The sequence below is a fragment of the Marmota flaviventris genome, chromosome 2, assembly GCF_047511675.1.
Source record: "Marmota flaviventris isolate mMarFla1 chromosome 2, mMarFla1.hap1, whole genome shotgun sequence".
Classification (NCBI taxonomy): domain Eukaryota; kingdom Metazoa; phylum Chordata; class Mammalia; order Rodentia; family Sciuridae; genus Marmota; species Marmota flaviventris.
The window spans coordinates 180,437,686-180,452,619 of record NC_092499.1 but is presented as its reverse complement, the minus strand read 5'-3'; the positions used below and the strand labels follow the sequence as shown (position 1 = coordinate 180,452,619).

At 37.0% G+C, this 14,934-nt stretch overlaps 1 protein-coding gene and 1 non-coding gene across 2 annotated transcripts in view; one reads left to right on the top strand and one right to left on the bottom strand.

Annotated features, from left to right (window-relative positions):
- The window catches only part of Pigu (phosphatidylinositol glycan anchor biosynthesis class U), a 90,231-nt gene that overhangs the window by 17,272 nt on the left and 58,025 nt on the right, over positions 1-14,934 (top strand). The window contains exons 5-6 of the mRNA XM_027945319.2: positions 5,451-5,560; positions 7,892-7,992. Of these exons, the coding sequence (XP_027801120.2) occupies positions 5,451-5,560; positions 7,892-7,992 (211 nt within the window). The remainder of the gene's footprint in view (positions 1-5,450; positions 5,561-7,891; positions 7,993-14,934) is intronic.
- On the bottom strand, positions 10,238-10,356 carry LOC114100616 (small Cajal body-specific RNA 21). The gene has a single exon (XR_003584110.1). It is a non-coding gene; the product is annotated as a small Cajal body-specific RNA 21 (non-coding RNA).

Here is a 14,934-nt window from a genome sequence, read left to right as displayed (position 1 = left end):
AGTAATTAGCAGATAGGAAAAACTGGTGGAATTTGGTAACCTTCTGGTCTTTGTTATTACAAAGATTCAAAGGTCCTATACTTAAGCATCTAGCTGCTTTATAAACTAAGAAGTGGAAGTGAAGCTTCTGGTTGGTTCAGCTGTACTTGGAATGACAAACCCAAATCTATGAAAGTGTTTTACTAATACATCCAGAAAGTTCAGTCTTAATCTATGTAGCTTGTTATTATCCACACACCTGTGCAAATTGAGATTTTTTAGAACAGAGTTTTGCATGACAGTTATATTAGTGAGGCCCCTAAAAAATATTCCATTCTTTTTCACCAGTTTTTCTTTTCAAAGGAAAGTGAATTCTGCTTTTAACTCACTGTTAGGACTACTGAGGTAAAATTGGATTCTAGGATTCTATTTTATTTTTTGTGGTGCTGAGAATAGAACCTGGGGCCTTGAGCATGCTAGGCAAGTGCTTTACCACTGAATCATACCACCAGCCCCCAAAGAGTAGACTTTTTTGTACTGGAGATTGAACCCAAGGGTGCTTAACCACTGAGCTTCATCCCAAGCCCTTTTTTTAAAAATTTTGAGACAAGGTCTCACTAAATTGCTTAGGGTCTTGCTTAGTTGCTGAGGCTGGTTGCAAACTTGCCATCCTCCTGCCTCAGCCTCCTGAGCCACTGGGATTATAGGTATGTGTCATACCAAGCCCCAAAGAGTAATCTTAATCAGAAAATTTAGCATGTATTAAGTGCCTCTTAAAAGTATTTTTTTTTAATATTTATTTTTTTAGGTGTAGATGGACACAACACAATGCCTTTATTTTTATGTGGTGCTGAGGATCGAACCCGGGTCCCGCCTGTGCCCGGTGAGCGCTCTAAAGCTGAGCCACAATCCCAGCCCCTATTAAAAGTATTGATGTAAACTTTAGTTTTAATCCTTATTTAATAGCCAGGAGGAATTGCATAGTAGAGACATTTTCCTTTTTCCTGGGTTCTGAGAGAGTTAACAGGTTAATCATGTATACTATCCATGTAATTACATATTTTTAAAAAGTTGGCTATAGCCTTTCTTGATTGGCTGGGAGCCACTGAGAGGATTTAGGCTGGGGTGAGATAAGGCTGCATTTCATTGGCATTGCCTGCTTGTGGTTCATTTTCACTTCTGTTAACAAGTAGTAGAACCAGAAATAGCAATTTGCCTTTCTGTGGCAATGGTCATCAGTAACAGGAAGCTGATAAATTCTAGAATTTTAGACCTCAGATTTTTAAAATATCTAGACCGAGGGTTTTTAATTTGGAGTCCATTTATAGGCTTAATAGGCCTATAAAATGCTTGAAATAGTATGAAAAATTGTATGTGTATGTGCATGTCTGATCTTTTCCGAGAGTCTGTGGCAGTTAATTGTTGCTCAGAGTTTTTGACTTCTGCTAAAGGATTAAGAACTACATTTTAGAGACTTAGTATCACTAAGGCTAATAGAGCATAACTTAAAAATTCTATAGGCTGAGCTGAAATGTTCTAACAGAATTCTCTTGAGGGTTACAGATGAAATAGCTGGGCATGAAGTTCATAAGCTGAGAAATTCAGAGATAAATTAGCACTGGCTATTTTTTTTCTCCAAGATAGGTTATATATGTACACTCCAGTCTTTATTTGAGGTTAAAAAAATGCTAAAGTCAAGTGGCATGTTATCTGTAGCTTACTTTCAAATGGTTTGATAAGAAAAAAAATTATGCCTGTGTGTATGTGTGGAGATAAAAGAAATATGGCGAAATGTTAAGCAACTGGTAGATCTAGGTTTATTATTTGTTATTATGTTTATTATTTGATACTGGGGATTAAACTCAGGGGAGTTTTTCCACTGAGCTACATCCCCAGCTCTTTTTTAACTTTTTATTTTGAGATAGGACCTTGCTAAGTTGCTGAGGCTGGCCTTGAACTTGCAATCATCCTGCCTTAGCTTCTGGAGTCATGGGGGTTACAGTCATGCACCACCATACTCAGTGGTAGCTTTCATTTAAAAGTACAATCAGCCAGATCGTTTGTTGTTGTTGTTGTTACTAGGGATTGAACCCAGGGCGCTTAACTACTGAGCCACATCTCCAGCCTGCACCCCACCCTTCCTTGTTTTTGGAGACAGGACAGGAACTCACCAAGTTGCTTAGGGCCTCAGTAAATTGCTGAGGCTGGCTTGGAACTTGTGATCCTCCTGCCTCATCCTCCTGATCCACTTGGATTATAGGCGTATGCCATGCACCCAGCCAAATCTTTTCAACCAAATGTAAAACTGAAATGTGTTTTAATGAAACTTGATTAGAGATGGTAGTGTCATATGTTTATTCCTTGTTTTTCTCCCCTGTTCAACTATCATAAGAATACTACCTATTCCAATTAAAATAGGGCTTGGTGTGTGTGTTTGTGTATTTTGTGGAGTTGGGAATAGAACCCAAAGACTTATACATACTAGGCAAGCATTCTACCACTGTGAGCTATACCTCCAGCCTTCAAAATAGTTTTAATGGGGCAGGGGGAGCTTTATGGAGAAAAATAAAGTATGTTTCAGTTAGTTCCTAACAACCTGACTTCAGGTTGAGAAACTTTCATTTTAGAGTGCCAATTTTAATTACTTTGTTGTATCTCAGCTTATGTAGAGACCTAGAGTTTTTTTTTCTTTTCTTTCCATAATTTAAAAGAAAGAAAAGCAAATGAGTAATTGTCAGTATCTGTATTTTGATGCACAAAGATGTACTACTGTCATCGAGACTGAATTAAAATTTAGATTTTTTTTCCTTCATTCTGCGGCAAACAAACAAACAAACAAAGGTATTATGTCCAACTACAATTACAGGAGAGATTAAAAGTAATCTGCAGGGTGGTAACCTGGGTGTGTTACCTTTGTGGTCATTAATCAGTTTGTATGCAGCTTTCCATTATCTATATATTTTTTGTGTGGTGCTGAGGATCAAACCCAGGGCCTCGTGCTGAGCCGTAACCCCAGCCCCTATAATTGTTTTCAGTCTCATCATTGTCAACTCTGCTGAATTGTTATAGAAATATTTGTCTTTGATTTTAAATTATACTCCCTCATTTATTTTTAGATTTCTGATTTTCTTAGGGTTATATGTGCATGTATGTGTATATAATTATAAATTTCCTTAGATTCTAGCCACTTTCCTTTCTCCAGCTGAATGTAATGGAGATTTTTAAAAAAGGTGTTTTACCTATGCTTGGGAGTCTGATAATTGGACCTCTGAGGCCAGCTATAATGGTGACCGTGGTTATGAGACTGAGGAAGAAAGTAGAGGGAGTGGACAACATAGGAACTATTCATCCCTCCTGGAGACTCGCATTTCAGAAGATTTTTCTGCTTTAAAGAACTGTCCTTGAGAAGATTGCATTTACAAGTCAGTCCTGCTGGCCCACCATCCCCGTTGCCCAAGGATCTGCACATTCTTGGTAACTTCCATCTCTCAGTGCAGCCATGCTGGCTGGCTTCCAACCTGGGAATGGGTCTGCAGTCCCACTTGCCTCTCTGTCTTCCCCTAAATGAACTCCTATTCCTGTTCCTTCTTAATAGTTGCTTTTGTTGATCTCATCCTCTCCATGTTGTCTTCTTGCAGCAGAATGCTAGAGCTCTTAGTGGGCCTCCTTCCTTCTACACTTTTGCAGCTGTCCTCACTAAGTGCTTGGATTGCTGAGCCAACCCCCTTCTCTGATAAAAGCATATTAGTTTAAATTTTGTCCTTTTAATTAAACAACCCCAGCTGTGAATAGCACCATAAATATTATTGATGATTATCCCCACTATTTAACTTGAACTCTTGCCATAGTGAGAACAGGGAGATGATCAAAGGGATTTTTTTTGCAGGTTTTCCAACTAAGCCTTTACCTAAACCTGGGCAAGAAATATGGGGCTACCTGTATTCCTGAGATATTCTCTTGATTTTCTTTGGAATTGAAATATTTTCTTCTAAATTTTTAAAAGATTTTTAAAAAATTCTGACACATGGGGCTGGAGTTGTGGCTCAGGGGCAGAGTGCTTGCCCCTCACATGTGAGGCACTGGGTTTGATCCTCAGCACTGCATAAAAATAAATATACAAAATAAAGATATTGTGCGCATGTGTAACTAATATATATATAATATATATGTCACACACACACACACATATATTCTGACACATACTTGTGAACCTATTTTCAGCTTGAAGAAAAATTATGCCTGCAGTTAGTTACCTTTCCTATCTTCATCTTCTTATTTTCCCCTTTGACATAGCATGCCCAGTAATCATTGACAACCTTGTGGTTGTCATTCCTGCACACAGCCTTAACTTTTACAACTTTTATAAACATCCCTGAATAATGTATGGTCTTATTTTACATGGTTTTAACTTTATGTAATTGGTACTATGTACTATATAGTCTATTGTGATATGCTTATTTCATCATTAAATCTTTAACCATTCTCACACAGATAGTTAAGTGCTTGCTCTTCTGAAATACTCTAATAGGTTTCAGCATTAGTTTTACTGTTTAATGATTCTCTGATCATTAAATCATCAGGGCTACCCATCTGTGGTTCAGAGATTTTTTTTAATCTATATTCTGACCTGTGTTTACTTATAAGGTTGCCTGTTGTTTTTTCATTCTGGAACACACCCATGAACTTGTTGTGACATGTCAGGAAGGCAAGAGCTTTCCACCCCCATCCCATCTTAACTCACTAGCTGCCCAGCCACATCCAGCTCTCCTCTTTCCCTTCATTGTGACCTTTTCACACCTCCTCTATGGAAGTTAAAAAAAAAATGAAATAGGAGAATGAGGAAGAAAACATAAGATACTGAGACATTTGGGATCATTCCACCTGGCTTAAACATAACTGCTTTGCTGATAAAATTTTTTTTGAGTTTTTACACCACTGATGATAACTCTTCAAAATGGCTAAAAACTGGTTTTCCATTCATTCATTCATTCAGCCATTCAACAGATCTTTATTGTTCTCCCCCTGTGCCAGCTCGTAGGCATATATGGTGATAAAATAACATGGTCCCTACCCTCATGGAACTTATACTCTAGGGAGGGAGCCAGCATTAGTCAGTTACATAAATAAATGAAATAGTTATAACTTTGAAGAATGCTGTGAAAGAATGTGTACCATAGGGTTTTTTTTTTTTTCTTTTCTCTGAGGAACTGATGATTTAACTGGCCTCTAAAGGCTGTGTGGGAGTTATGTAGGGAAAGAGAAGAGGTCCAATGCAAAGACTTAAGGGCAGGAGAAGTGGTGACATGTTCATGGTGCTAGGAAGTAGGGAGAATGTGTATGAAATTAGCCTGGAGAGTGGGTCCAGACCAGGCAGTGTCCTATAGGCCATGGCAAGGACTTCTTGTCTTCATCCTAAAAGCAGTGGGAAGTCATTTGTTTCATGTGTTTTGTCTTTTTTTTCCCCCCCCTAGTTTAAAAAGCAGAAACTCCTCTTAGAACTGGACCAGTATGCCCCAGATGTGGCTGAACTCATCCGAACCCCTATGGAAATGCGTTATATCCCTCTGAAAGTGGCCCTGTTGTAAGTATTCCCTGATAAATCAGGGCTCAGTGCCAGTGAATGTGAGGAAAATCTGATGAGACTTTCCCATGTTGTTTGTTGTATTTTTGGAGATTTGCAGTCTTAGTCATCAAGTATTTGCTTTAGTTCTATTGCACAACTGGGGTTCTGGCCAGCAAAAGAGACAGAGCCATTTTGTCTTTGTTGGGACAAAGACTCACACAGGGACATACACAATCAAACCCTTCACAAATGCTTTCTGATTTGGTGCTGATCTGGGCTCTAGCTTACTTGTGACCAGTGTTTCTTAAAGCGGGGGAAAAAGTTCTTTAATTGTGATGTATGAGTTGAATAAAATTCTGGTCTTTATGTGGTTATTGTTTCAAGCAGCTCCTATGTATAATTTTGTCCCCCATTTGTGGTTCAGAAAACTGAAGTAAAATGTCAACTAAACCTTGTGCTCTACATGTGTAATATGAAATGAATTCATTCTGCCATCATGTATAACGAATTAGAATAAATAAATAATTTTTAAAAATGTCCATCCCAGTTGTGTCACTAGTGTGGAGGAGTGGAACTTATTGAGAGGCTTTATGAAAGAATTTTCTAGGAGTATTCAGTGCTGCCAGTAAGTTTAATTCTTTCATCTCTTCTTATTTTCCTGAAATAGGCAAATGTGAATTATCATTCAGTAAACTAATAGTTGTCTTTTTTGGGGGGTACTTGTGATTAAACTTAAGGGTGCTTTACCACTGAGCTATATCCCCAGCCCTTTTAATTTGTTATTTGGAGTCAGGATCTTGCTAAGTTGCTGAGGCTGTCCTAGAACTTGTGATCTTCCTGCCTCAGTCTCCCAAGTCACAGTGGTGACACTATGTGCCACTACACCTGGCAACTAATAGTCATTGAATATCAATAATTGCTAGTTTCTAGGAATACACAGTAAACAAAACAGACAAGTTTCTTCATGGAAAAATCATGCCCTTAGAACTCTTCAGAATTAGAAGGGAACTTATGAGGAGATTTTACTCAACCCTCTGCTCTGTGTGAATTTCCTGTTTCATATAGGTGTCTTGATAGCTCCTTCTTGAACATCACCTGCTATTCAGAAATGACTTGATTTTCCTCCCACTGAACAATTTTGGAGTATTCAGGTCACATCTCTATATTTTAGAAATATTGTTGGGAACTCCTTTAGTAGAACCAGAGATTTAGCAACATTATGAGTCCTTATAGACTCTTGTCTCCTTGGGGTAGTTTTGTAATAGCAGCAGCCATTTGTTTAAAGGTTGTGTAACAAGCCTATCTGTAGTTGCTGGAAAAAAAAAAAAAAAAAAAAAAAAAAAAAACTAACAATTTCTAGGCCTTTGGCTTTAGAACTGCTAATCTTACAGTACTGGGAGGTATTGGATTTAAGGTCTTTATTTGTGAATAATAATTATAATCTCTCCCCAAGACACTGGTATGTTTCTTCCTGTCTGATAATCAGAATTATGTAACTGGCCTCCCTTTTACTTTTTCTGCCAGGAAAATCAGCCAGATTTGAAGCTGATTATTAAAATGCTTTAGAAGACCATTGGTCTTCTTTCCTTTGCTTTGTTTTCTCCTTTTATTTTTTTCCTCTGGTCTTGATCATGGCTATTTTTATTTTACTACTATTTTTGTTATCTGTTTTCATTTAGCTGCTGCAAATCCTTTGTATAAGCGGGATAGAAATATATACAAATAATGCATTATGACTGTACAAAATTTCTCAACTCACACGCATTTCAGATTAGTTTCCACAGTCCTTTCCTTCCCACCTCAGGAAAAGAATAAGTGTTTTGGCTCCCTCCCAGTGGAAGGTTAGGATGTCCTATGAAATCAGATGGCAACTGGCTTGTTGAATTCAGTGGGTACTTAATTCTCTCTTTGGAGTCTGCCTCAGTGGGAACTGCTTGACTACTAAGAAGAACGTAGTAGAAAGAACTTTGGCTTTTAAGGGCTTTGAAGCCAAAGAGACCTAATTTTGAATGTACATACTAACTTGTAAAACCTTGGACAAGTTACACATAACCACGGAATCTCACTTCCTCATTTGCAAAACGGGAGTAATGTTATTGCTTGTTTATAGGATCTCTGTAATGATTAAATATAACTGTTTTCCACATTGTACATAGCATAATTTTCTTTTTGCTTATTGACCCCTAACCTCCACTCGATTCTATTTACTTGTGAGAACACATTTCAAAGAAGTTGCCTTCCTTTTAGTGTGCTTTAAGTACACTTCTTAAACTTCCTGGCTGTGGTAGCCAGGACTCCCTGGTCCACTGACCAGGATTACTAATGCTAAATATGTGTGTTCTTCCCCAGCTATCTCTTAAATCCCTACACGATCTTGTCTTGTGTTGCCAAGTCTACCTGCGCCATCAACAACACCCTCATTGCTTTCTTCATTTTGACCACGATAAAAGGTAAGGCCCTAAAGGAGAGTATGTAAAGCTCAGTTCCTGATTTATGCAAAGCAACACTTAATATTTTTAAAAATTACGTATTTAATAGAAGATTATTATAGAAAATTTATATAAACCAAGAGGAAAAAAATAATTTAGATGTCCTGAAAAATCTACCTAAGAGGCACGCTATAAACATAGTTGTTTAAAAAAAAATTAAAAAGTTGTGGGCTAGGGATATAGCTCAGTTGGTAGAGTGCTTGCCTTGCATGCACAAAGTCCCTGGGTTTGATCCCCAGCACCAAAAAAAAAAAAAAAAAAAAAAAGGCTTATAATGAAAATAGTAGTCTTCTGTCATTCTCCTCTCATCCCCCACCCCACATCTTGTTGAAGCAACTGCTTTCTGATAATATTTACTTTCATATTTCTGAGTGAAAACTTATATTGCTATTTCATGTATTATAAATTTTAGACATTATTGCATTCCTGTTATAGGAAATAGTTAGTTCTATTGTACCAAAATCCCTACTTCTCTTTTGCCTGATTTTCCAACTATAGTTATATCACAGTTTTGATTAAATGAGTAGCCAGTTGCTAGAGGTGTAGTTCAGTGGTTGAGTGCCTGCTTAGCATGCACAAGGCCCTGGGTTTGATCCCCAGTGCACGTGTGAACATACACACACACACACACACACACACACAAATCTGTAGTTAGTAACTGGTGTTTTATGATACTATATATCTATGTATTTTTTTTTTTCACTATTGGGCAAAGTAGCAACTATGATTACTTTCTCCTTGTTATACAACCTTTTATTTTAACCTAGGATTAATGATTGTCTTTTAGTTCTTGTTCAGTTTCTTTCTTTCTTTCTTTTTTTTTTTTAACCAATCATTGTTTTTTTCCTTCTAAATCTGTCAAGTACCTACCAGTGTTTTTTTAGAACACTTAAATACATCAAGCAGTCTGTCAGTTTCATTATTTTTCTGGAGACCTCTCTCACATATCCTCCCAGTCTGGCCTGGTTATTCTCTAGTTCGGGTACAAAGCTGTCATACTGGAATTTCCCTTCATAATTCTGTGTTATATCCTTCTTTTCTGGGTTCACTTTTTCCTTTATTGTTTTGTTCCTCTGTTTTGCTGACTTGCATCCAGTAGTAGTAGTCTAAGAAAATGTGTATGAGACAGATGTTTGGAGTCATTCTGTATCTGAAAAATATATTTTTTCTAGTTTAGCACCAAATTAATAGCTGGGTAGGATAAGAATGTTAGACTGGAATAACTTTTTCTTCAGAATTTAATTTTTAAGTTTACTTTAATTTCTTTCTTTTTTTTTTTTTTTTAACCCCTATCTAGTACTAGGGATTTAAACTAGGGCTTCACACATGCTAGGCACGTGCTGTATCACTATGCTACATCCCATCCCTTCCTTCAGAATTTTGAACACATTGCTTTACTATCTTCTAGAATCTTGATTGCTATTGGGCATTTTGATGGTATTACATATGGTCCAGTTTTTCTTTCTGAAAGATTTAGAATATTTTTAACTATGGTGTTTTGAAATTTTGAGATGCTGTATCTTAATGTGAGTCTGTTTTCTTTCATTATGCCTGGGTATTTGGTTGGCCCTTTCAGTATGGAAACTAGTGTTTTTTAGTTCTATAAAGTCTTCCTGTGCTATTTTTTTTTTTTTTTAGTGGTGCCTTGAATTGAACCCAGGGCCTTGTGCATGTGAGGCAAGCACTCTACCAATTGAGCTATATCCCCAGCTGTACACTTTCTGTACACGTTCACTTCCTGTGCTGTTTTTTAAATTCTTCCCACTCTGTTTTCTCTGTCTTTTTTGTTTTGAACATCTGTGGGATGTTGGACTTTGTTGCTTGATCAAATAGTCATAATTTATTTTTTCCACATTCTTTTTTCTGGGATATTTTCTTGTTTTTATCTTTCAACTCTTTTGTTGAATTTTTATTTTTGGGGGGTGGGTACTGGGGATTGAACTCAGGGGCACTCGACCACTAAGCCACATCCCTAGCCCTATTTTCTATTTTATTTAGAGACAAGATCTCACTGAGTTGTTTAGTGCCTCGCTTTTGCTGAGGCTGGCTTTGAACTTGCAATCCTCCTGCCTCAGCCTCCCGAGCTGCTGGGATTACAGGCATGCACCACTGTGCCTGGTTCTTCTGTTGAATTATTATTTTTTTCCCATTAGTCAGTTATTCATCCTTTCCACCAGCTCCTCCTGCCAGGTTATCATGGCTAAGTAAATGTGAGGCTAGGCCAGCACAGGCAAGGCTACTTCCTCAGATATCTCTTCCATGAGGGTGGGTGCCTGGCCCCTCTACTCTAGGCTCAGCTGAGGGGAACTGGAGTAGGCTGAGCCCTTCTGTTGAATTTTTAATGTTATTTATTACACTTTTAAGTTTTTCTTGGTCTCTAGTTGTTTCTTTGAAACATCCTATATTTACTTTATCATTATAATATCTTCTTATCTCTCTGAGTATTATATATTATCTGAGTGTATTTTTTAAGTTTTTGAGAATAGTTTTTCTTTCTTTCTCATGGGAGGATTTTCTCTTATGCCCAGGGATTTGGCTACTTATATTTAAGAATGAAGTAGTGACCTTTTGACTAGAGACTGTGCTTGGGCAGGGATTGTTAGATCGTTCTCACTGTATGGAGTCAGGCAGTGGGTTGACTTTGTTGTTTTATTATTGGAGGCATCCTTTAAAGTTGTTGTCAATGGGTTTTATTTTCTCTGAAACTATCCATTTTTTCAGAGAACTCCTCCAGTTTCCTGCCTGAGGGTAGCAGAGTTGGGGTTGGGGTAGTGTAGAGGGTACATGTGACTGGCTGCTGAACCTAAGAGAACAGAAACAAGGAGGGTGATTGATTTGAGTCTGTACACTTTCATGTAATGTTGCTTTTTTTTTTTCAGCTCATACTTCTCAGTCCTTTACTGTACTGTGCGTAGTATTCCATAGACCTTCACTTTTTAAATTTCTGTATAACTGTGGCAGGTGGAATATGAAGAGGGGTGAGATATGTGAGAGTATTCACCTGGCTGCACACCTTAGTATGAGACCTATCATTTTTACTACTCAGTGCCCAAACATTAAGCATAATTTTCCCCCATTTTTTCCTTTTGTTTTATTTTTGGTGTTGCAGATTGAACCCACAGCCTTGATCCTGCTAAGCACACACTCTGAGCTACATTCCTCAGCCTTGATTTCCATCTGTGTACTTTTTTCCCACCTTTCATAATACCTGATACATTCAAGTGCTGAATGTCTTAGAAATTAAGTGGGGGTGGGACTGAGGTTGCATCTCAGTGGTAGAGCACTTGCCTCGCACATGTGAGGCCCTGGGTTCGATCTCTAACACCACATAAAAATAAATAAATAAATAAACAGGCAAACAAATAAATAAAGATTAAAAAGAATTATGTGGAGTAAATTAGCCTTATTTTAATGTGCTGCAGTTTCTTCCATATTGCTAAGTTCTTTTTCTCTCTTTCCCCTGCTTTATATTTTCTACTGCTGTATTAAAATGTTTTTGCTATAATCTCTTCTGTTCATTGTGGTTTAATGCTAGTTTTATTCCTTTATTGTCATTCAATGAGGTTTTGGTGGGGAGAGAGATGATCAATCTACCATTTTAAATGGAAGTCCCTCCATTATCATAATTTGGGATATATTTCCAGAATTCTGTCTCCTCCACCCCATTTTCTTCCAGACTTATAAATTTTCTATCAGTTAGCTTATGCCACAAAAATTCTATTTAATAAACCACTCCAAAAACCAAAGGCTTAAAACAGCAACAAGCATTTACTTAACTCATACCTGTAAATCAGCTGTGGATCAGCTGATCTAGGTTGGATGTTGCTAGTCAATTGGCCAGTGTCATTGGAGCCCATTCATGCATCAGTCACTGGCTGGACTTATCTAATCTAGACTGGGCTCTGCTCCATATCTCTGTCATCTTCCTGGACCAGGGGTCTAACTTAAGCATGTTCTTCTTGCAGTGATGGCAGAGGCACAATAGTGAGTAAGCCTAATCAGGCATGTGCTTTTTGTTTCTGGTTGTATCACATGCACTAATATCCCATTTACCAAAACATAAGCCGAATCCAGGGAAGATTTCTATCTTGTCCACAGTGGAAAGGCCTACAATGTACATGGGAGGGAGAATTGGGGCCAGTAATACAGTCTGCTGTATATGATCAATAAATATCTAGTCTGTCATTTTAATGTCTGCATGCTATTCCATTGCAGTGGATAAATGTATAGAAATTCTTTAATCAATTTCATTCATGAAATACTTAGATGATTTTCTAGTTTTCAGCTATTTACATAATACTACAATTAACTTTCTAACATACAATAATTTTATTGTCTACTCTCAGTTATTTTCTTACAATAAAGTCTAGAAATAGAATTATTTTGCTACTAAATGTGTACTTTCTTTAGGATTTTTGGAATTCATCCTTAAATTTGTACTCCTATAAGAAGATTGTAGAAGTTCTTATTTCTGTTCACTGTTGCTAATTAGTTTGCCAACTCAGGAAATAGAGTCAAAGTTGTACATAGAACCTTTTACTTAAATATGTTACTTAAGAATGACTTAGGTCTTCATAAGACATTGTTTCTCCTGGATTGGTTATGGGTGGTCTTTCTATAGGTCCTTTAGTATAACTTATCGGGTTACTTAAAATGACCAGATATTACATTACATAAATTATCTTATTCTTAAGGTTATGGTCATTATTTCAGAAACAACTCTGAAGTAGTGAAATTGCTTGGCTATCAGAGTATTCCCCATCTCCATAGTGTCAGGTCAGATACACTGTTCATCAAGGTGCTTGGCATTGTTAAAATAAGAATATAAGGTTGGGTTTGTGGCTCAGTGGTAGAGTGCTTGCTTAGTATATGTGAGGCACTGGGTTCTATCAGCACCATATAAAAATAAATCAGTAAAATAAAGGTATTGTGTCCATCTTCAACTAAAAAGAATATTTTAAAAAATAGGAATATATGCCACAGTGTGGCAGAAGGTACTGAGGATTTATCTTTGGAAATGTCATTTTTAGATTTTTGTTTGTTTGTTTGTTTTGGTGGGGGAAATTGTTGCTGGGATTGAACCCAAGGCCTTGTGCATGCTAGGTAAGCACTCTACCAACTGAACTATATCCCCAGTTTCTTTCCCCCCACACACCTTTTTCAAAGGCAGAGGTCTCACTGTGTTGCCCAGGCTGTCCTTAATCTCCTGCCTCAGCATCCAAAGTAGCTGGTAGTGGGTATGTGCCACCATAACTGGCATTGGAAATGTCACTTCTTTTTTTTTTTTTAATTTCATTTTCAACATTTTTTTTTTTTTTAGTTGTTAATAGATCTTTATTTTATTTATTTATATGCGGAGTTGAGAATCAAACCCAGTGCCTCACACATGCCAGCCAAGTGTGCTACTGCTGAGCCACAGCCCCATCCCCTTGGAAATATCACTTCTAATTTTTTTTTTTTTTTTGGTACCAGGGGTTGAGCTAGGGGTGCTTAACTACTGAGCCACATCCCCAGCTCTTTTTATTTTTTAATTTTGAGACAGGGTCTCGCTGAGTTGCTCGGGGACTCACTCAGTTGCTGAGGCTGGCTTTGAACTTGTGATCCTACTGCCTCAGCCTCCTGATCTGCTAGGATTACAGGCATGCACTACTGCACCCATCATAAATGTCACTTTAATAGAACTGAGTGCAAAAATAAACTGAGGTGGGGCTGGGGTTGTGGTTTAGCTGTAGAGTGCTCACCTAGCATGTGTGAGGCCCTGGGTTCGATCCTCAGCACCACATAAAACATAAATAAATAAAATAAAAAAGATATTAAAAATAATTTTAAAAAAATAAAATAAACTGAAGATATGCTCTCTGAGAGTACACATAATAGGAGTCTTACACAAAAGTGTGAAGAGTGACATTTAAAAAAATTTTTTTTTTTAATTCCCTTTTGACTTGATAGAAAGGCTTTATTTTTGAGGGGAAAATATATAAATAAGTTACATGAATCTCTTTAAAAGTCACATTGTTTTTCATTCCATAGAGCAATTTTTTTTAATTTAAAAATTTATTTTTTTAGAAGTAGTTGGACACAATACCTTAATTTTGTTTATTTATTTTTATATGTTGCTGAAGTTCAAACCCAGGGTCTTGGACGTGCTAGTCAAGCCCTCTACCCCTGAGCCACAATCCCAGCCCCCACAAAGAGCAAAGAGCAATTTTTTTTTAAATATCTTTTTTTTGAGAGAGAGAGAGAGAGAGAGAGAGAGAATTTTTTTTTTAATATTTATTTTTCAGTTTTCGGCGGACACAACATCTTTGTTTGTATGTGGTGCTGAGGATCGAACCCGGGCCTCACGCATGCCAGGCTAGTGCGCTACCGCTTGAGCCACATCCCCAGCCAAAGAGCAATTTAAAAAAAAAAATTTATTATGTGACTCTAGATTTTGGTTGAATGAATTCATAGACATTTTTATATAATATTGTACATACAGTTTTGTTTTACTTTTTAACATTTATTTTGTATAAATAATGTTTGACATTGGATGACATGTATTTTCATTTTCTTTAAATTTAGTTTTTTTTTTCCCAAAATAAGTAGTTCAAGTACTTAGTAAAATAAAAGAAATTAAATATATCAAATGAAAAGTAATAGTCTCCTTACTGTGCCTCACTTCTACCTGAGACGGTGGCTCCATTTCTCATGCACATTTGTCCTAGAGTCCCAGCTCTTTCCTTTTACTGAACATTTGTTTTCCATTGTTGGCTACTATAAATAGAGACTATCACAAACAACGTTCCTAATCTGTTAAAATATTTGAAGAGTTCTATTTTAGCTGGAACTCTGAACCACTCTGGCCTTTTGAGTTTATTAATAATTCCTACTAACAGTATATATAGTAAAACTAGTTCATTT